At 39.1% G+C, this 22,565-nt stretch overlaps 1 protein-coding gene across 1 annotated transcript in view; it reads right to left on the reverse strand.

The window, feature by feature from the left end:
- The window catches only part of LOC106928727 (radixin), a 46,644-nt gene that overhangs the window by 6,109 nt on the left and 17,970 nt on the right, over nucleotides 1–22,565 (reverse strand). The window contains exons 3-10 of the mRNA XM_015005175.2: nucleotides 10,649–10,732; nucleotides 7,185–7,280; nucleotides 6,136–6,258; nucleotides 3,853–4,004; nucleotides 3,107–3,190; nucleotides 2,804–2,950; nucleotides 1,175–1,271; nucleotides 909–1,072 (exon numbers count right to left, since the gene is read on the reverse strand). Of these exons, the coding sequence (XP_014860661.2) occupies nucleotides 909–1,072; nucleotides 1,175–1,271; nucleotides 2,804–2,950; nucleotides 3,107–3,190; nucleotides 3,853–4,004; nucleotides 6,136–6,258; nucleotides 7,185–7,280; nucleotides 10,649–10,732 (947 nt within the window). The remainder of the gene's footprint in view (nucleotides 1–908; nucleotides 1,073–1,174; nucleotides 1,272–2,803; nucleotides 2,951–3,106; nucleotides 3,191–3,852; nucleotides 4,005–6,135; nucleotides 6,259–7,184; nucleotides 7,281–10,648; nucleotides 10,733–22,565) is intronic.

The following is a 22,565-nucleotide window of genomic DNA, read 5'->3' on the forward strand; positions in this document are numbered from 1 at the left end:
GATTCTGGACTAAACTCTAAGTGTGCTTAAATATTATGTTATCAATCAAATCAAGGCCATTTTTATCTGTTTACTGCCACATTATATCAGTCGGTCCATTAAGGTTCTTGAGAATTATCGTGGAAATTTGTGCAAAAATCAACAAATCTCCGCAGTTTTTTGTTCTAATAATTGGGAGTTTATTGCAGATTTTTCTCAAATTGTCAAAAACTTTCTTACTTGTACTGCACAGCTGCCTCGGGCTTAATTGATGTCAGATTATAGTCCATGATCTATATAAAAAGTTCCATTTACCATCATAAATAAGAGCAAATATCACAGATATTTCCAAATTAGTGCCAAACACACTTTGATTTTTTTTATTGCAAAAAAAAAAAAAAAAATACAAAAAGAATCAAAATCATGGAGGGACTGAAAAGTTGTTTGGTAATATTATTTAATTTGAAGAATTCATTGCTATTTTAACAGTTTGTGATCAGGTTTTATCTATACATTCTGGAACAACTGGCCCTTTAAGAGCATTCATGACCTTGATTTGACCCAAAACCAAGACGAGTTTGACACCCCTGCTCTAGAGTATAGGCCACATAAACAGTTCTGGTGGGCTGCATTCAGCCCACAAGCCTCAAGTTTGGCACATGTGATGCAGGCGAGTTGCTTATTGGTCCCGCTGCAAATGTTACCATTTATTTTGTGTGTAATTTATTTTATTTATTCGTTTCTGTAACATTCACTCCAACAGCAACCCACTGTGACTGAGTTTTTTTCTGATACAACACCGCCCCCTGCTGCTCACTAGGAGTTATGAAAGAAAGAAACAAAACAATAAACGCACGTCAATCTAGTAGTAGAAGTAAAAAGTGAGCTTCAGGATGAAATGAGAGTCTTGACTAGCAGCTGCTCCGTACCTCTCCATCTGCTTGTGGTGCTTCTCCTCCCTCGCCTGGGCCTTCATCTGCTGCACCTCGATGGTGTCCGGCTTCCTCCTCCTCATGTACAACTCGTGGTTTCCCATACACAACGCCAGGATGCGCTTGTTGATCCGCAACCGAGGGGCGTAGAACACAAAGTCCTGCAGGGGGGAGGGGGAAACCCCGGGGTTACGCCTTAAACGACCGCCGTATTCAACACAGGACCGGCACCAGTTTATTCCCGTTCAGTCGGCTGGACTTACTGGAGCTTTCTTGTCGATGGGTTTGATGACAAACTTCTTGTCGTTGAAGGAAATGTTTCTAATCTCGCTCCAAGGAAAGCCGATCTTCGGAGACAATCTGAGGAGATGTCGGGTGAATATTTAGGATGGAAACTGTGATTTACTCACAAAGTTTACAAATGATTCTCTTTCAAATGCTAGGCGTCAACTTCCTCAATAATTTCACAGCTTTGGTTGTGCCGATTGGTTTCAGCGTTCCCATCTGGAACGGCATTCAGCATTTAGTGGTGCCAAGAGCTCAACACATAGGAATAAAATCACCTGAGCTGAGTTTTATCTGCTGGTTGTCAACATGATGAAGGGAGGAAATAAATCCACGGAGCTGTTGTGGTTTCACTCTCCTCCTCTTTCAGTTTTCAGTTTCATACACAGCCGTGCAAAAGTACAAAAACTCTGAAGTTTCTGCCAAGAACAGTTATGTAACGGAAGGAAAAGGGTTTGTTTTTCTCAATAGATTACAAATATATATATTTTTTTAAACTTGTTAAAAGAAAAGCATTTTTTCTCAGATTTCAGTGGAAGTTGTTGGACAACTTTTGTAAACAAACAGTTTCATTAAAACCATGAGAGACGTGAAGAGGTCAGGAGAGACGAAGCTGTGGAGAAGTTTACTGTAAAACAACGTTCAGGAACAGTCACTTTAAAAAGACAATAGCATTTTCATATTAGCCTCTTAAAGTAGGGATCCCTGACCACGTTTTTATTTATTTTTACTGCATCTCTTATTTTAATGAATGGCATTGCTTTAATGGTATTTTTGCATCTTGTGTTTGTTTTATGGAAAGTTTCTTTTCTTTTTTTTTTTTTTTTTTTGCTAAATCTGGTAAATTTACGTTAATATTTTACATCCATTAATACAAAACCTGCATGTCAAACATTGCGGATGGTGGAACAATTGGCTCCGCACATCACTGATCATCCCCAGTGTGAAGCACGGTGGTGGCAGCATCATGCCTTCATCCAATCTGAATGAGCTGCGACTATTTTGCAAAGAACGGGGGAAAAAATCCCAACCTCTGGATCCGCAAAGAAGAGAGAAAAAAACAGCAAAAGGAAATCAAAAGCAGCATCAAACTAACTACTTTTGATTCCTCGACATATTTTAACTTCAGCAGTTGCTACCATAGATCAACGTCTACATGCAACTGCTCAAAAAAAAAAAAAAAAAAAACTAGTTTCTCTTTAAATTATATGGGTGATTTACGTTTAAAGCAAGAATGTCCAAACCTTTGGGCACATGGGCCAAAATCAACAAGTCAAAAGGACTGGAGGGCCAAAAGGAAATGTTCTTGCAATACAATAATAAACTGGGCGTTTAACACTTTAAACCCAGAAATTAGTCAGAATTGATGGATGTGATAATAATAGATACAAAACTTGAGGTTTTTGCATGTTTGCTTCTGAGGAAATTTAGCAAAACAGTCATTTCTGAACAATAAAATCAGGATTTAGATCACTCTCTCTGAAAACATTCAGCCAAGTTTAATAAATGTTGCAAATCTGCATCATCTGTATCATACTCTGGACACCTCTGACCAACCGGCTCTAACGATACGACCCTGCAGGTGTTTGAGGCTTTATTTTGTTTACTTGTCTTCGTGCTCGTATATGTTGAGGCCCAGCGCGTCCACGCCCAGCCACAGCTCCGTGCCCTTCTTGTTTTTGATTTCGAAGTAGTTGACACCGTACATCTCCAGGTCCTGAGCGATCTTCAGGTACTCCATCATGGCGTCCTCCCTGCACACGTCCACAGACACACAGTGAACACAGACACTTGGACGCTACACGTGTTTAATATCAGAAAGTGCATCAACCACGATCCTTTGAATCATAGAAACAATCGAGGGTGCTGAACGGTAATTTTAAAAAAAACCCAAACATTAAAACACTCACCTGAGCATCCCTCTGTGCTCCTCGTGCCACGTCTGTATTCTGTCCTCCCACTGCTCCTTTGTTAACTTGTGTTGCTCCAAAACTCTACAGATTTTACAACATAAACCATGAAGACTGTCAGCCAACATTCATTTGTTACAAATTAGGAAACATCCAGAGAGAAAAAGAACTGAACAAGCATATTACATGTGGCGTTCTGCATGCAAATAGCTTTAATAAAACTATGCATGTGTCTTAATGGTTGTTTTGAGGATAAAAGGACAGATTCTGCCTGTGATGGCATAATAACTCAAGAACACATGGTCAAATGAACTTTGCATTCTAATAAACATTTAACACTGGAGCTGGAAGGCATTTAAATATCCAAAATAATAATCAAAACAGAAACAACAAAGAAAATTAATTATGGAGTTCCTGGAAATAAAAACTCCTTAAAAGAAGGGATAGTTGAGGCCAAAGTACCACAATGAAGACTTTTATCATCCAGTTTTTAGTAGAAAAAAAATAAATAAATCAAGCAAATGGGAATTATTGAGTTTGTTTTGACTGATCATGCAGTTAATTGATTTATTGTTCAGGCCTACATATAGACCTAGAGATACTGATGGGCTCCACAACACTTGGTAGCACAACAATGCATGTTCAACAAAACAGAAAAGAACATTTATGCTCCTTTTCTTTAGTTTTGCAGTGAAAAACAACAAAAAACAGCAAAAAGTCGGCCTTTGTGTGCGTCTCTGCTGTACCTCTGTGGCAGCAGCCGGTCGTTCGCCAGGTAGCCGGGCTTGTGGACGTCTTTGCTGTAATCTCCATACTTGGCCTGAACCGCATAGGAGGCCAGCAAGACGGCCGTCTCTGGAGGACAGTAGTTCTCGTCATTCAAAATGGCCTCTTTCACCTGTAGAGGGAACACACAAGTTCAAAGGTAGAATCGGATTCTGGCTGCGGTTTATTGTATTTTGCGATTTTAACCAATATTTTAAACGTCCGTGAGAAACAGAGAGAGATGAGACACTAGGAAAATTTGCTCAGATTGCAAGTAGTTTGCCTTCCAGTAGGGGGAGCTGTTGCATTAACGTGGATTTCTGGTTTCCTGTTCAGCCTCTTCATCTGAACAGTAATGTGATGTTTGTCACAGAAACACAGTGAACTAGCAGATTAAAAGAAAAAGAAAGAAAAAGACAAATCTGTAAAGCAGCTTTGGAAGATCTTCATTTTAGAGTTCTGAGCTCGTTCTTCTTAAAATGCAACATTTTATTCTGAATTATAACAGAGCTGCACAGCTACAGAGACATTTAGGCCAAAACAGTGGATTTGCCCCCTTTAAGCTCAACAAGGGAGAAATCTCACCTGAAAGAGTTTTGGAAAAACATCAAAATTAAATCAGGCAAACATCTGATGCGTCCTTTTCATTAGTTACCTGCTGAGAGACGAGAATGACCCAGGAAAGCTTGGGCAATATGCAGAGGCCTTTAATATTAAACAGCAATTCTGACTGGATAACAAGAAGAAAAGTTTATTTTTATCTGTCATTATCCTGATAAAAAAATAATCAAGTGTCCGCCTTCTTTGATCACTTCTTCACCGTTGTGTGAAATAGTTTTGGTCCAGTCGGGTTTAAAAGATTGTTTGGGGGAACAGATTCAGCATCTACTGAGAGTTAAAGGCTCAACTGTGTCACCTTTCTGTGTGAACAACAGAAACAGAAGAACAGCTCCGGCGCTAGCTTAGCACTAGCATTAGCTTCAGATTGACCCAAATTTCACTGCAGAAATCTGTTAGGCTTCACTGCTTATGACTGTAAGCTGCATTGCAAGTAACCAGTGATTAATGTGTTCATAACCCAACATAAAGGTTTTTTATTTATTTATTTGAATAACATTTTCAAAACTTTGGCCAAATCTCACCTTAAAAAACTCCTCTTCCATCTTTCTTTTTTTTTCCATAAATATAGTCCATTATATAGTTCAATGAAATCTATAGAAATCTGTATTTTTTGTTTTTTACATATATAATGTCCTGTGCCAGTCTGGACATACGGCAGGTCATGTTTTACGTTCCTCAGCTCATAATCGTATTTCCAAGTGGTTCCAATTAATCCTGTGCTGATAAAACTCACCGTTCCTCGTTAAAGTGCTTCGTAAACTTAACTCGTCGACTTAAACGGCTTTATTTTAATGATATTTCAGGGAAAGGTGCAGCCAGAAGTCCAGGTTCTTTATGGTTCAACGTCATCGTAAAACGTTTGAGAAAACCCAGATTGGCTTCACCTACAGAATAAGCTGCACAGCGTATATTTTTGCAAAACAGCAGGAGACAATTTTTTTTTTTTTTTAAATGACTGCTTGGTTGGCCAACTTAAACTTTTTTTTGTTTCTTTTTACAGGTTTGCTCTCCCTGCCAGGACTGCGAGAACAAAATGACATCATCCTGTTAATGCAGTTTGTTCCGTACGGATCATCTGGGCAGAACTTCTTCTTTTTTACTTGTCTGGTATCCAAGAACCATCATCTAAAATCTCTGCAGTAGGAACAACCGATGAAGACTCCACAGCATTTTTACACTTGATTCTTGTAAAGGATGAAAAAATGCTCAATTTCTTTCTACCTCATAAAAGAACAGGTTCACTGACCTTAACACCAAATCTACCTGAAGCACATAACATGAAACGGACTCATAATTTCCAGCTCAGGCAGAAAACTAAGAAGATTCAGTTAAAAATTAAGGAACGCAAAACAAACATCCCGCATTAAGTAGCCTAGCATTAGCTAATCCAAAGTGAATAACTCCATGAAACATTTGTTTTACTGGACGTAAACAGGGAATTGGGTCAAGTGGAACGACCTTCACGCTAACTGCATTAGGGATCTCCATCGGAGGCGACAAGCTGCCAAACGACCTGATCGCTCCACATCGGATCAGCCGCCCTGCTCACCCGCATTAACTAGCCTGTTACATGTTGGAGAAACAAACCAGACTAAATCTGCTTCGTGGTTACGTCACCGTACGAGACGAACGCCGCGCCGCACCTGAAGGAAGAAGAGCTTCTGCGTGATCTCCTGGATGAGCTCCTCGGAAACGTCTTCCGGGAAGAACTTCGCTCTGAACTTGAACTGGAGAGGATTCTCCTTTTTCACGTCCTGCTGGGTCACCTGGGGGGGAATATTTTTTATTATTATTCAACACAATTACTCATCAAGTATATGATTCACTCGAAATGAGATTAGAGAGGCTAGCAGCGTTTCCTCTAACATTTTTTTTCTTGACTGTGTTGCTGGGCTGTCTGTGGGGGAAATGAAGTGATGCGACTCTGCAGGGAGCCTTCAAAACGAATCTGAAACATGGTTTCCCACAGTGTGCTATAAGCCTGGCGGGCCACCAGGCTTTACTTGTGCCCCCACCAGGCTTTGCAATGTTAATTTTTTTTAGGGTGTTTTTTAATAACTGCCTTTTGTTTTTAGAACTTTAAAGTTGATGTTTAGGTATTAAATTATCTTCCAATCTTCCAATAATGCATAGCTGTCAAGTGATATCTTCAAATTTTACACATTTTTTAACTTAAAAACAAGGCAGGTGGCTGAATGGATGACTGCCCTGGAGCCTGCAGCACCAGGCTTAGCATGTTTTCTGGGGGAAACCCTGTGAAACACTAAATATAATTGAAAGCCAAACTATATCAGTTAGCTATTTTGTTGTTTAAATGCAACATACATCATAATTAGGATTGTTCTCACAGACTTTAACTAAAAATGCATTCAATTTAACCTTCCTCAGGCATTTTTCTTTCACCTTTTCTCTCCCTCTACTTCGGAATATCGTCTAGTTTTACCAGCACAGCAGCCAGTTTTTTTTTTACATTTCATGATGTTTAAATTCATTTCAAACTCTGATTATGGTTAATGTAAGTGTCCAAACACAAGCCACATATATTTATATATGTACATATCTCTCAGACTGTACAGTGTTTTAACATGGATATATATATAAAAAAAGACTTGATTCTGAAGGTGTGGTAACTTATCAGTTACATGCAGAGGAAACCCTGGGCGGATTTCGGTACCTGGGAGGGTTTTCTCACCTTCTTGTTGAGTTTGAGCCACGTCACGTAGCCTTTGCCGTCTGTGTACTGCAGGCCGAAGAACCAGACTTCCCTCAAACCCACAGTCTTCACCACCTGAAACGAGAAAAAGGCTTTCGGTTCTGCATGCAGGCGCATGGACCGGGTGGCAAGAGGGAAACCGTCCATTAAGCCAAATGGGTTTCCCCAAGTCAGACTTTTTATTCCAACATCGAGTATTATTCAGTCCCTCCATCATTTTCTTTAAAATAATAATAAAATAGCAACAATAATAATACAAAAATAAATGAATGATAATAATAACCAGTCGATTTAATATATTTATTTAGATTAACTCAGTCCAAAACAATTGTCATCTTGAGGCACTTGAAACAAAACAGACCAGATCAGTTCTGCTCAAATTAGGGTCATGAGATAAATCTTCGATTTTATTCGAAATTTGATTTCCAAATTCTTTTTCTTAAAAAAAAACAATGTAAATGACAGAAAATCTTTAAAATTTGGCTTTTATTTCACTCATTCCTCCTGTGACTTGACCAGCAATGAAACAAGTTTGTCAAAAAAAATAAATAAATAAAAGATGATAGTTCATTTTTCGCCAATGCCCAGGGAGTGCAGCGGTGAAGGAAAAAAGATCCCAATTTTCAAAAAATAAATCTTCAAAAACTGAAAATGTGACTAATCAATAAAATCGATTTATCATATCCATCCAATTCAATCTGGTGTAATCTAACCTCAGTGTTTTCCAACGGTATTTATATGCTTTTGTCTCATTAAAATTAATGTATTTAACTGTAATTTTATGCGACGGACGGACACAGACTATTGCCCAACTGCTTAGAAGAAGGACAATAAAAGCATTTTTAAAACGTTTTAGCAAATTTAAGTCTGCAAAGTGTGGCATGAGTTAACACTTTGTAGAACCGCCATTTTCTGCAACAGCAGCTGTTGATCAGAGACTTTGACTGGGTCATTTGAACAGTTTCTCAGTGGGGATGGAGAGTTTGAGGTTACGTGCAGTGTGAGTTTTTTGCCACAGATTTCGTCTGATCAGAGCACATTGGTTCAGACGTCTGCTCCTCCGTGCACCAAACTGCAGACAGCATCTCCTCCACAGCACAGCAGCTCCACCATAGGGCCACTAAATTCTTCTGATTAATGCTAAAAAGAAATTGAATTCTCATTTCACTTGTGCTACTTTGTGTTTGTCACAAAAAAATCCTAAAATAAATACACAGGATTGTTGCTGTAACATGAACAAACATGGGAAATGTCAACGTTCACCGCGTAGTCAGATTCATGTCAAACGTATTTTAGTTACAGACATTGCTGTGGATATAAACTAAACACCCCGTCTGTCGAGAGAATGACGCAAAATACAATGAAACTAAACCAAAATAATTTGAATTCTGGTGCCATAAAGTTTTCCAAGAGCCAAAAAGCCACATGTGATCTCACTGGTGACTAATCCAACTTTCTTTTTCATCTTTTATTTTTTTTAGTACACTCTGCTTGTTCAAAACACACCATCTAAACCTCAACCCATTTCCCAGAGGGGATTTGGACACTCTGATGCTAAAGTGAATTTACAGTCAATACATCAGCCCTCGCAGCGTGTAATTAACTCTGCTTCAGGCGTCACAGAGGCAAGCTCACACAAACAAATTAAAAACCCATGTGGATCAAATGATCACACGAACACGCAATTTACTCAAACGGCCCATTAAAATGCTCTTCAGCAGGGGCGTCTGGGAGAGTGAATAATTTGCTGAGTGAATAAGTTGCTCGGTCCTTCGTACAGCTCGGTGTGTGAAATATCGTCCGGAACGCCTCGAAATGTCGCCGAACGCATTCAGGATGAGAAAGGAGGAGTTAGAACCAGAGGGGAGGAAAAGAACGCCGTGTAATTGTCACTGATTAAAGAGTTTGTGTTCATGCTGGCTCAGCTGAGGTGTGTTAGATTTAAAAGCTCTCGGTGGCTTTTTTCCCATCTCTTCCAGTGTGTGTTTATGCGAGCTTATGGCCGCTTGCATTTCGCTCTGCAGCCTCTCTGTCATTGGACGCCCTTCTCATTCATGTCAATCTGCGAACATTTTAATATGAAACGCGCAAAACTGAAGCTTGTTTCTGGGAAAATAAAGACTTTTTTTTTAATGCTTTGTCCTTTCATCCACACGAAATCATAATTTTATATCGTTAAAAACTATCATTTGTAAAAACCTGCAACCAAAGTGGAGATTTGAGGAAACTGTGTTTGTGTTATTAGTGTTACAGTCTGTGACAAATATATTCACAAATATATATTGTATATTGTAAATGTTACAAACTTCCTCCTCGTCATTAAAAGTGATTAACATTTTGTTTCAAAGTGTAACCATTGTACGATAATCATGCTACGTGACAGGAACACCGAGCTGAAAGCCCAACCTCTACTCTTGTCCACGGTCAGCTCCAAAAATGAGAAAAGTTTGGGATGTTTGCTACAGCAGCAGTAACTTTAGTAACGTAACGTTTATCCTCTAGTATTGCTACGTTCAGTTAGAATCGCATCAAAACGTAGCCATACTTTTTGTTGCTATTCAAAAACTAGGTGGGTTCATTACCGACGACATTTAAAAATGTTTTACAAGGACAAATCCATATTTTCATCAAAGGACACATAATTGCTGTTGTGGCTTCACATAAAAAAAAAAAAACTAAAGCAGAAGTCAGAGAAGAGCACCATCAAAAGCAGAAAACAAAGAAATGCCTCTTGTTCTCTGTCTTCCTTCCTCCATGTCACCACAACCCCAACAACCCTGCACAGTCCGACATGAAACGGCACTGAAAGCTGCCCTTTTACTTCCCAGATATTCACGCACACACACACACACACACACACACACACACACACACACACACACACACACACACACACACACACACAAAGGCGGGCACAATACGCCCAATACTTCCACCCATCCTCTGTCTTCCAAAAGGTCCCGATTAAAACAAAAGGACCTTTTGTGTACAGATCTAAAACCAGCCGAGCACCGACTGGTACAACCACACGACAACCAACAATTAGAGCTGCACAACATCTCAGAATCATCTCCGGCTCACTACAGTGTCTGAGGTGTAGCAGCATGCCAGAAGACTTGATAATGACATATTTCTTTAGCTATAAATGATTATTCAGACTCTGCACACCCGTAGAGGCCAAGCTAGCATTGTCCGAGACGCTAAAGGTCACAGAGAGAGTTGGAAGAGTGGAAAATGTGGATTTATCACAGTTGATGCAATCAGATTGTTCTACAACAATATATTTATCTGATGATTTTATAATATCATGCAGCTACAATAACTATGTTTCGTGTTGGTAAGACTTAATTCAGAGGTCTAATTCTACTCGGATACATATCTAAACATCTGAAGCTTTCAAAGATATTAATGTTTTTTTCCTGAGTAAAGTGAAACACTCTTACCTGGTCAAACAGCTGTTTCCCTGTCGTGTTCGGCTGGATGGCAAACTCCAGCTCAGCGTCCATGGTGGTGACGCGCACATTGATCTGGAAAACACAAAAAAGTTTAAAAAGCCTTTTTAATAGCAGTGTTAAATATTGTCAATACACTGACTAATAAAAATATGTTTTCCTGCATGGACTGAACATTGCCAAAAGTCTCTGGATTTTGGAAATTTCTAAATGTGAGTCCAGCCATCCAGCAATCAAGACAACATCTCCTACATCAGTGGTTCCCAGAGTGGGGGGGCATCGACTTTTTTGGGGGCAAAATGAATGTACGTAGCTGAAAATAGACACCAACATCGGTAGCCTACAAGGTACTTGTTAAGCGTAAGGTTCTGTATTGATATTAGCTAGTCATCTTTTAGCTAACATTACCTGCATCCAACAGCTTTACTTAACTCAGTCGGTTAGTTTGGAGGGAAAAACTGTGAAAAGTTCTTTGTGTTTTGCTGGTTTGCTGCCGTGATTCTAACACAAACCTACGTAGCTCCGCGCAGCAGCAGCAGGTCTCCTTCACAGGTGTAAACCCAGCGCGAGCGTCGTAGCGCTCATGTTGCGTTTAAAGGCGGCTCGGAAAAACAGGTTACAACATGTTAACAACGGATTAAACAGTTTTAACTGCTGATAAAAGTGACAGAGGACACAGATATGGGAAGCGTGGAAGCCTCTACTGTATCAAATTGACAGGAATAACAGAGAGTTGGCCATTCTAAGGTAAAAACACAGGAGGAAAACTCATTTATTAAATCTGCAAATGTATCCAAAGCAGTGAGACATTTGTAGAAATTGTGACTTGATTTACAGGAAGAAGCGACAAAGTGTTGGGTTTACAATGTAAGGGATAAAACATCAACTAAATGGAAAAAAATCACTAGTCGTGATGCCACTCAAGCACCTACAAGCAGGCCTTTGATTTTAACAATTGTGAAACATGGATGAACAACAATGGAAGTTGTGAAGCGGGTGTGGCAGAGAGGAATTTCTCATGAACATGAAAACAATCAGTCCCCAACAGAATCCTCACACAACTCTAAAGAGATGTGATTGAAGCGTGTTCAAAGTCCTGCATCTCAGCGAAAATTTTACCGGACGATAAATTGTCTCAGCAATTATTGCGATACACAATAATGTTATTGTTTTGAGACCATTTTCTAGAAATATATTGATAATTGAGTAATAAAGCCAGTTTGTATTCTCAAACACTAATAAACTTACACTGGTACTGGTAGACATTTTAAATTTCCAACATAAAACGACCAAAAACAAATAAATAATAAAAAGGGAATTTAAAAAACACACACACAACCAAAACCATAAATAAAATAAATTATGGAGTCTCTAAACAAAAATTATCCTTCATCAGAATGGAAATTATTGCATTCACTTTAATTAATCACTGCTTATTGCGACAGGCTTATGTTTGGCTGCTCTCTGGGTGCCTGCACAGGATGGAAAGGGGAGCTAAACAGATCATTGATGAAATCTGATTTCATTTGCTCAGAAAAGAAGGAGAAAACATAATTGTGACTGACCTAAGGTGAAAATAGAAAGTTTAGGGTTAAACTAATGTAGGGTTGTACTGTGTGGCACAAAAGAGGGACATTAAAGTGAGAAAAACTAAAATCCAAAGCAGAAACAAGCAAACTGAATCATGAACTTCTGTCAGCTGGTGGGGCAGCCTCGGTCATTTCGGTGTGTGTGTCCTCGTGTCCGACTTCTTCTATAAATATGCTTCTGCCACAGTGGGCACGTGCACAAACAGTGCAACAGCCAGCACCCATAAATGGAGGTGCATGTTTACACTGTTCCTCTCTGCCAGCCAGCAGAGGGGAAGTAGCTTTGCTCTAATGAGGAAAAGTCATTAGGAGGATTCCAGGCAGTAACACCTGCAGTCATTTTCCCCTCGTTACCAGTGGCCAAATAATATTATTTTAAAAGCAGTTTCTTCTGGAAATATGGAAGATTTTTTACTACTCATCGTCTTGAAGACGAATGAAAACAAGAAATTGTGTGAAAATCTATTATTTTAGCACATTTATTGATCCAGTAAAGAAGCATGGTATATTCAATGTTTATGTGAGAACTATTCAACCTAAAAGTGCAATACTAATATATACTGTACAGTAGCGACTATACAGTATAAAATAGTAGCTGTGTCCCACCTTTTTCTCTCACTATCAGAATGACCAAAATCGTTTCTATTTGCTAAATGCTGCAATAATCAGAAGAACATTTTATTTATTAAGGTCCTTAAAATCAGAAGTCCGAAAATTCAAAGTGACCCGAAACGAGAGAAAAGTCTGATCTGATTTAATTTCAGACAATCTGACTCAAAGATGGCCTAATCTTGTACAAAGAAATCAAGATGAAAACGTTTCAGCGACCATAACAGTCTCTGAAACTGAAATAAAAATTCCTGTTAGCTAAACCAATTCAGGACGCTGACATGAATACTCACATGAGTTTAAGAGAAGTGCCCTTCACCCAGTGGTAGTCCAGGTTTGCTCAAAATTCATAAGAATTACGCCCAGTCCACACGTAGCCGCATAGCGGTGAAAACAGATACACTTTTACGCATTATGGCCTTTTGTTCACATGAAAACTCTATTTAATATCACTAAAAATGATTTATAAAAACTCAGACCGAAGCAGAGATTTGAGAAATCTCTGCATTTGTGTTTGCATGTGTCTGTGAGAAAACATGAAAAAACTTTACTAGTTCAAGTCATTTCACGTATCTGTCACACAAATAAACCTCTTGGCGCCATGATTAATGCCCAACAGGAAGTAGTGGGGTTTTTTTTTAGGGAGTCTTTCTCAAATAGACCCTTTTCACAGTGACGTCAGACAATGGCCGCCATAACTCAAACCTGGGTATCTTTACTTCCGGTGTGATTTTGCCTTGGGAACCAAGCTGAAAAATTCCCGCATTCTCATAATCTTAAGGATATAATAAAAGGTAAGTTTAATAATAACAGCATTTAAGTGTTAGATAGCTGTTATTAATTATTGTAAAATCACCATTCTCTAACTGTGTATAAAATAAACAGCCTCCGATCGGAGAGTAAACCACCTAGCAGCAGCTTTAGCCACATTTAGGAAAAAATATACTCTCTGTCAGCGCTGTAACGTTTAGAGGTTCACTTTCTGTATTTTATAAAACAGTGTTTACGTGTTAGATAACCGTTATTAGTCATTGTCAATTTACCATTCTCCAACAAGCCTCCGATCATGAGTAAACCAGCTAGCAGCAGCTTTAGCCACAGTTAGGAAACATATACACCGCCGCCTGTCAGTGATGTAACGTTTAGAGGTTCATTTTCTGTATTAATGGAAAATAAAGGACATAAAAATAACTTTAATCTGATTACTGGATTTGAAATACGAGCTCGTTAGATTATTCGTTACCGGAAAAAGTGGTCCGATTAGAGGAAGGCATTACAAAGCAGCGGCGGCACCGGACATCTCTGCTTATAACAAACAAACCCCTATTTTATGGGATGATTGGCAACTCCAGTCTATAATTTAAGAATCTGATCAAGATTAGAGCCTAAAACGTTATAGTTCAAAAACAGTAAAAAGTTCTGGTTAAGGAACAGTTATGTCACGTAGTTAGCTAGCTAACAAAATTCACTAATGCTAAGCTAACGGTTACGCAAAACAAAAATACCTACCTTCATAGTCAAACAGGTATTGTTCCGTGAAGAATTTCTAGCCTTTGTCTAATTTAGATTTTGTTGTCAGAGAAAATTGGTTTGCAAATCGTGATCTATCTTCAAATCTTATTTTAGGCAAATGTTTTAGAGACTGTGTAAACTCCATGCTCCGGTGTTCTGTCTGATCAACATATGCTGTCAGATATATTTAAATATCTAAATATCTCTTTCTATATATATGTCTCTATATAGATATATATAGATATGTGTCCATTTTACATATATATATATATATATGAAATAGACAACTTTATCGTTACTTACTATGTACACCGGAACTAAGGATACACAGCTTCGAGCCAAAACGGAGGTTGTGTGACGTCATGTGAAAAGGGTCTATTGTGGTCCACGGGCGCCCTCTAGTGGTCCACGAGGTACTGCATGTAAACGACCGTTTATTTGCCGTGACGTCAGCTCAAAGTGCGACGCTACAGCTAGCTTAACAAAGGATTGTGTTAAAAGTAATGATGAAAAACTGCCTTAAAACCGGGTTACTCAAAAGAAAAGTTGCAGATACCGGTGGAAAGAAAACACCAGGAATATTATATGATCATAGGAAGCTAAGTGATAGCTGCCGAGTGTTTATGTGTCGTTCACTAGCGATTAGATTCCTTTGAACGGCTCTATGCGGTGAACTGTAGGACTCGACTCAGTCAGAACTGTTATGTTTTTTATGACTTTGCTTGGTAATGAATGATACTCTGCTTTAAGGTCAACAGCTATTTTTATTTAATCAAAACAAATATTGAATTAAATAAATACAATCGATAGAAATCAGTTGAATTATTTTTATATTTAATGGTGCAGAAAAGGATTTTATTTTGTTTCTGTTAAAGCAACCCAAGTCTATTTTCCTTTAATTGTGCTTCTAAATCATAAATAGCCCTAAATGTTATTCATTCACATAACACGTTGTAGTAATTTAAGAACAACTTTTTTTTTTTATTTCAACGTGTTTGATGTCATTTGGAAAGCTTGTAAATATGTTCAAAACGATGGACAGGATCATATTTGTGCAGAATTTATCTGGTTGAAAACATTCCCATGTGTACACCATTATATTTTTCAATGTGGGGGAGACATTTGCTTATATAGAGAACCAGTTACATGTGTACAAGGCCTTAGACTATTTGTTATTTTTCTATATTTTAAGACAATAAAATAAATCTCTTAAATATGTAGCTATGACCATCATTTAATAGCTTGGCGTGTATAAAATAAACAGCTGCTCAACGAGTAAGGATTTTTGTAGCAGGTGAGGTTTCAGTTTTGAATTTCTGTCTATTTCAGCCAATCTTTACCCAAAATGATGTCTCATCCTGAATTATTTATGCTGTAGGGTTTTGTTGACACTGGCAACAGGGAGGTGGAGTACAGCTGCGAAAATAAAAATGTTCACAGGCGGAGGTTTAGTCAGGTGGGAAGAGCCACAAATGAGCTTCTGCTGACACTGACAGTTAAAAGCAGAGTTATGAAAAGTATTATAACTCTATTGTGGGATTACTCTGTTGAACTGAACTCTGTAATTTATATGCAATCACACGCTTGACGTGTTCATCTAAGAGTGGTTCGCTTCCCTCGGGAAGTGTTGTGCATTAAGCCGGACTGTTCCGCGTTTTTCTGTGCTGCAGTACGCAAGCCCACCTCTGCAGCATGGCCGATCGGCACTGTCCTCGAGTAACCCCGGCACAGCGCAGAAGACCCAGAGAGACGCAGAGGAGCTGAGCAAGGGAGCAGAGACGAATCCAGCAGCCTTGGGCATAAAACTGCTGTGGAAGTGTGCTCTTGATTTAACACAAACAGTCTAAAAAACAAAAAGATTCAAATACTTCCAAGGACAAAAACCGCAGCGTGTTGAAAGAGAGTTAGGTTTCAGGGTTAAGATAAAGTTTTGGGCTTGTTTCAGCTCTGGATTTGGGATTATTTTTGGCCTGAGCTAGAGGCTACGTATTATTTACTCTGCGACGGAAAGATCCCCCACCAAGACAGTGGGACAGGGTTTATGTGCGCTCTGCTATTGAGGGAGACGGACGGAGACAGATAACGCCTGCGGTGAACTCGGTGAATCAAACTCAGGCAAGCGGCAGCCAGGAAACACAAGGAGCGCGGTCCGCGCAGTGACCTGAGAGAGATACGACATGCACACCAACAAAGCAACAGAAATTGTTACAGAGAGCACACACACACACACACACACACACACACACACTCCGTCACTTCCTGCTTTCATCAAAGAAAAGGAGGGACAACAAATGATTTCTGTGGAAGATGAAGGTGTGTGTGAGTGTGTATGTTATGCAGCTACTCAGTTCTAGATAAGTATGAGGATGCGTTTGTGCAGCAGCTGTCAGGAAAGTATGGAAACGCAAGCATATGGTGGTGGCAGCAGCAGTGTGTGTGTGTGTGCGCGTGTGTGTGTATCACAAAGAGGCAGCTGCCAGTGTCTCTGTACTGCAGCATAGTGATATAGTTGCTTTACATTGCAAGTACAACACACACAGGGTTTCATTGTTCCGCGCACGCGCAGCGTCACCCGTCAGGCTTCTGAAGTCTGACTGATAACGTCTCCATAGCAACGTCCTTGGGCCTGATTTTAGTGTAATTTTCTAAAAAGCCTTGTGGCTTCGCAGAGAGGGATTTTAACACTCTGCAGGGCGGCACAGAGAGGATCGACTGCTCAGGCTGAACAATGCGAGTTTAAAAGGTCACGACGGGGTCAACAGTAAACAACACAGAGGCTACAGGGAGAGGGAAGCATTTTCCTTTATGCTTTAACCGCACAAAAAAAAAAAAAAAAAAAACCCACATGCGAACAAGTATGAGTGAAAAGCATTTAGGAGAATCCCAATATTGATCTGTGAAACATTTGTTCTGCCAGCAAAAACAAACTGTTTTAAGATAGTCTGTAACAAGAAGGGAAGAATTCAGCCTAGATTTATGTAGCTTACAGTCACATTCAGTAAACTGGATTATTATTGAAACGTTCATTTATTTCAGTGATTCAGTTCACAAGAAAAATACCTTATACAGCTCTAGAACAAATGAAGAGCCACATTGAAAACCTCCTGGTTATTCCACCAAATGTTGATTTCTGAACCGAGTTAAAACATTAGTGTTGCCGTTTCTAAATGAATATGAACTTGTTTTCTTTGCATTATTTGAGGTCTGAAAGCACTGCATCTTTTTCGTTATGTTGCACATTTCTCATTTTCTGCAAATACAAAAAAAAGTTAAGTGTAAAATTATGCTGCTCAGATTTGACTGCTAGAATTACATATTTTGACATAATAAAATGCTGTCCAGGTTCTTTAAAAGCAGTGAAGTAGCCCTTTAGATTAGCACATATAAAACTTTAGCATCAGTAGTTTTCTTTCTGTGCTTGCAGAGTCGGGTTTAAGTTAAACAGGTTCTCCTTCCACTCAACTTTCCATTAACATGTTTGGATACAGGACGCTTAGAACAGCCAGCTTTTTAAGCCCTGACTAGGTGTGTCACAATGAACTATAAATTATTTGCTTGGTTTATCATTTTTCTCTTTTCTCTCTCTTTTTACCAAAAACTGAATGATAAAAGTCATTAGTCTGGTGCTTTGGTCTCAACTATCCCTTTTTTTTTTAAAGATTTATATATTTTTTTACAGATATTTCATAAGTCGTTTTATTTGTCGTTTCTGTTGTTTTTATTTTGGATATTTCAAATGTCTTCCAGTTCCTGTGTTTAAATGTTCATTAGAAGTTAACGTTAATGAATCTTTGGGAATATGTTCTTCCCATTATTACCACTATGTTAATTGAAAATGCTCTCAAAACAACAATATAATCGTTTATCACAATACGTTCTGGGACAATTTATCGTCCAGCAAAATTTGCCACTGTGACAGGCCGAGCCCTGACCTTCTGTGGTTAACCCCACCTGTGGAGGGGTGGCAGTGAGTGCAACAATAAAATCAGATTCCTGGAGCAAAGTAACAACACGCTGTCTTAACCAAGCAGAAGAATAAGATGAATGCAAGGAACTTCATGCACCTGCAGAAGGCATGTTTTAACATGCAAGTAAGTGAGCGAGTTTGTGAGACAGATAAGGAAGCAGAGCAATGTCTTCTCCCTGATAACCGAATACGTTAACAGATAAAGTCAGTAGCTTCAGCCTTCGCACAGACCGCAATCCATAATGTCACTTCTACTGATAAAACCTTCCCTGCTCATGTGTCACAAAGATAGACATGTTCTGTTGCTCACATAATAAACTAAATCCTGTGATATTGGCCAAAACTATTGTTTTAACTTCTTTTATTTTGGCTCCTGGTATGAATGTAGCAAAGGGCAATGATGCCAACACTGAAATATTTTCAAACTATAAAAGTAGGAGACCCTTAAAGAAAACACACTGCATAAAACTAATAACTGCAGCTATGTACTTTCCTTCGTGGTTAAGGAGAAACAAATTTCTATCCACAAAGATTGTTCATAAAGTGAGACAGTAAATCATAAAAACACATGTACGCATTACGCCATTAAGGATCTACTACAGGGACCCAATGAGAGCCAGAGAGCTCCACTCATATGCTAATAATCAACACCACTGAGTCATTCGGTAGCCAAGAGCCCGTTCACTCCATTCAGGTCGGAACAGAAATGTGGTGAATAAGCTGTTACTACTAAACATCACAAGTGTTGCAATACTAAACAGTTGGAAAATCCACGAAAACATGAGGAGAAACCACCGACTGCAGCGACTGGGCCATGTGGGTTTCTGATTCAAAGTGTACTGCTACCGTTAGCACTCATCCGTTAGCATCCAAACCAAGCAGGCTAACTGTTTGGGAGATATAGGTAATATTAATATTGATTAGGGATGTCCCAATGTTAGAACTGTAGCAAGTGGTCTAACATATCATCAGTCCCACATCCCAGGAGACTTGCACTCGACTCTCCCTGAAGATGCAACAAGTGACAAAATGGAGCCAAGACGATGAAACAAAAGCTAATAACAGAAGTTACTCCACTGGGCCAACAAGGAGCAAAACAGAAGTCTGAAGGCATTTTACACTAGCAGCAGTTTAAAATAATTAAAGTATTTACTGCAAAGTTTCCCCCAGAAAACTTGTCAAGTCTGGTAGTTGGGTGCCAGGTCATTCATTCATCCAGCGGCCCGTCGTGTTTTTGAGTTAAAAAAAAAGTTTAAAGTTGACAGGAAATGTGAAAGTATCACTTGATAATCATGCGTTATTGAAAGATTGGAAGATTAGTACCTGAACACCAACTATAAAGTCTTAAAAAATGCAAACATTTTAAAAAGACTTATATATAAAAAAAAAAAAGCAATGCTTGGCCTACAAGTAAAGCCTGGTGGCCCGCCAGGCTTATAATAGCTGAGGGAAACCCTGTACTGGGTTTACTTCAGGCTCGGGCCTCTAATTAGAGTTAATTAGTTGGGTTGGATTATTACTTAAACTATAGTTTGAACAACTAAAATTATTTCAAAGGGCATCTCTGGAAACGATAACAGGTGAAAGGATGCAAATTAAAGTTCTTCAGAATCTGTTGAGTCAGACACATCTGGCAGGTGAACCTCTGGTATCACTTAAATAGCACAGAGAAAAATGTATTTCAAGATACTATGACTTGCGTGTATAACACTACATGTGACCATAAATTTCTTTAGGGATTAATAGTCAAGGAAAAAAAAAAAGCTGTACTCCCAACTTTTTTTTGGGACCCCAAACAAGTCCTAGGTTTTGCAGCTGATTTTGTTATGAACAGAAAACCTTAGTCACAATCAGAAAATGTTGCAGGTTGATGAAACCGTATTTAGTGTTTTCTTAGTGACCTTCTCTAATGCGAAATTGAGGTAAATGAGCGACTCTGATACAAATGTTTGCTTATTATTCTAAAGCGTATTTTGTAGCTGTGGGATAAGCGTTCCCAGAACGAGACGACGAAACTTTCTGACTTCACAGAAAAACGACGCAGTGACGTCCAGAACACGGTGTGTATTTGTACGAGTCCGTGGATCAAATGGAGCGTCTCTTACTTTTATGAACATCTTAAAAGGAGGCAGAGCTGGGAATCTTTTAGATGTGCATCTGATCAAAAAGCAGAAACAACACTGAAGGTCTGTTTCTCTCTCTCGTCTTGCAGGTCTATAAACAACTTGTGAGACTTCCAGTTAATTCAACATGTGAAACTGCAGTGAGAAAACTAAATCGCTTCTATTCAGCCACAGATTGTACATCCGAGGCAGCAGCTGGAGGTCTTGTTTAGGCGAGGGGGGTGGGGGGGGCTTTGATCGAGAGCAATTTTTCCGTCCTTCAGAACCCGCCAGTGCCAAGCGACCCAGCGGGGAGGCCTGTTGTCACCGATTGTTCCCGCCTTCAGTTTGCCGTTTAAAATTGTAGCTGGTTAACGCCACGGAACAATGCGGGCCGTGTGTCTGCAGCCGTCTGTGTTTGCCAGCATCCTTGAGCAACTCCGTGTTATGTACAAGTAGTGACAGCTAAATACCAGGCTAGTGTGTACAGGCAGAGGCCGCCCACGCGCCGCAGCCCACCTGTTGACTGCGTTTGAGACTGAATGAGAGAAGCCACGATTAAAAGCTGCTGAGCTGCTTTATGCAGGATTTAAGGCCAAACCAGGTCATGTCGTCGTCTTGACCTCGTCTGTTAGCGGCTTTTCATTTTCACTTCCACAATGATGTCTGCTTTTTACACCTCGATCCCCTTATTTACTCTTCCACACTCGTATTTCACCAACCAACATTTTACACTCCAACTTTCTAATTAATTCCTGGTTTTATGTTATTTGATGCGTTAAAGGATGCTTTGAGCGTATGTCAACAGCAATTTGTATGTTAAACGTTTCAGGAAGCATCACGAATGTATATGTGGTGAGATTGATCCACCGTCATGCCAGGTCCAGTAGTTGATGAATTTTAAAGAATTTGCAAACGTCTCTGCTGTGTGGGCAGATCTGGACTGGCAGAAAATACATTTCATGCAGAAATCAAAAGTGATGAGGACATAATCAATGCATGCATTTCTTTTCTCCAAGAACTGTGCAAGTAGAGCATATTTAGTCCTCTTCCTCTCCCTTTTGTTTTGAACACTGAATTAAAATCAGACACTTTCTGACTACATTTATCCACCAATTAAACTTCTATTCCCAAAAGCATGTGAATATGCATCACAAGGTGTAAATTATTATATCTAAACATATAACTGCTGCAAATATAAGTTGTACTCCAACAAAGAGCATCGATTAGTGTTACTTTAGTTCTTTAAGTGCCAACAGCATGTTCTGTCTGATGAACAAATGTTACAAGACACAAAAAAATAATAAATCAGAGTGTAATGGAAGTATTAATTCATTTTTATTTGTTAAAAATAAAAACAAATTTTTAAAAAACGGAGAAAGAAGTCAGCAACATCCAGATTTATTGCAACAGACAAACTCAGATATTCAACAAAACTGCAATTGGATGGGGGTTTTTTTTTAACCACTGAGTTGCCATAGCAACAAAACTGAATGTAATTGACATGAGAAAAAGAGAGAGAATGGATGATGTCATTTGTCTTTATATGTACATGCTGTGTTGTCTTTATGACCTGCAGTCAATAAAAAGACAAAAAAAAAAAAACTTTTTCAACTCCCGTTTGTCGGCACATTTTGCGACGTCAGGAAATATTTTTTGCATCCCCAAACTGGCTGCCTGCAGCTCAGAGACTTTAAAATATTGTTAGTTTATAAATCACTGAACAGCTTGGAGCCAAAATACATTAGAAACTTGTATCAACTTTCCAGACATTTCAGGTCTTCTGGTTCTGGTTCTGCCGTGCATCCCCAGAACCAAACCTGGTGAAGCAGCATTCAGCTTCTATGCGCCACAAATCTGGAACAAACTTACAGAAAACTGCAAAACAGTCGAAACACTGAGCTCCTTTAAATCAAAGCTAAAAACCCACCTGGTTGGAGTTGCTTTTGAACCGTAATAAATGGGAAAATGATCAACATTTTTGGCGTGCATTAATTAAGGGTTTGATGATGGCACTCGTCAAAATGTGACGTGTGTCACGGGTTCCTCAGTTGTCGACTGCATGTTATGTCGTTGACAGTGAAACTCGTCTCCATTTACAAAAATATTACAATTTAAGGCAACATTGA

This window comes from Poecilia mexicana, unplaced genomic scaffold, assembly GCF_051168715.1.
Source record: "Poecilia mexicana isolate PSO_F unplaced genomic scaffold, ASM5116871v1 scaffold_2, whole genome shotgun sequence".
NCBI classification, from domain to species: Eukaryota; Metazoa; Chordata; class Actinopteri; order Cyprinodontiformes; family Poeciliidae; genus Poecilia; species Poecilia mexicana.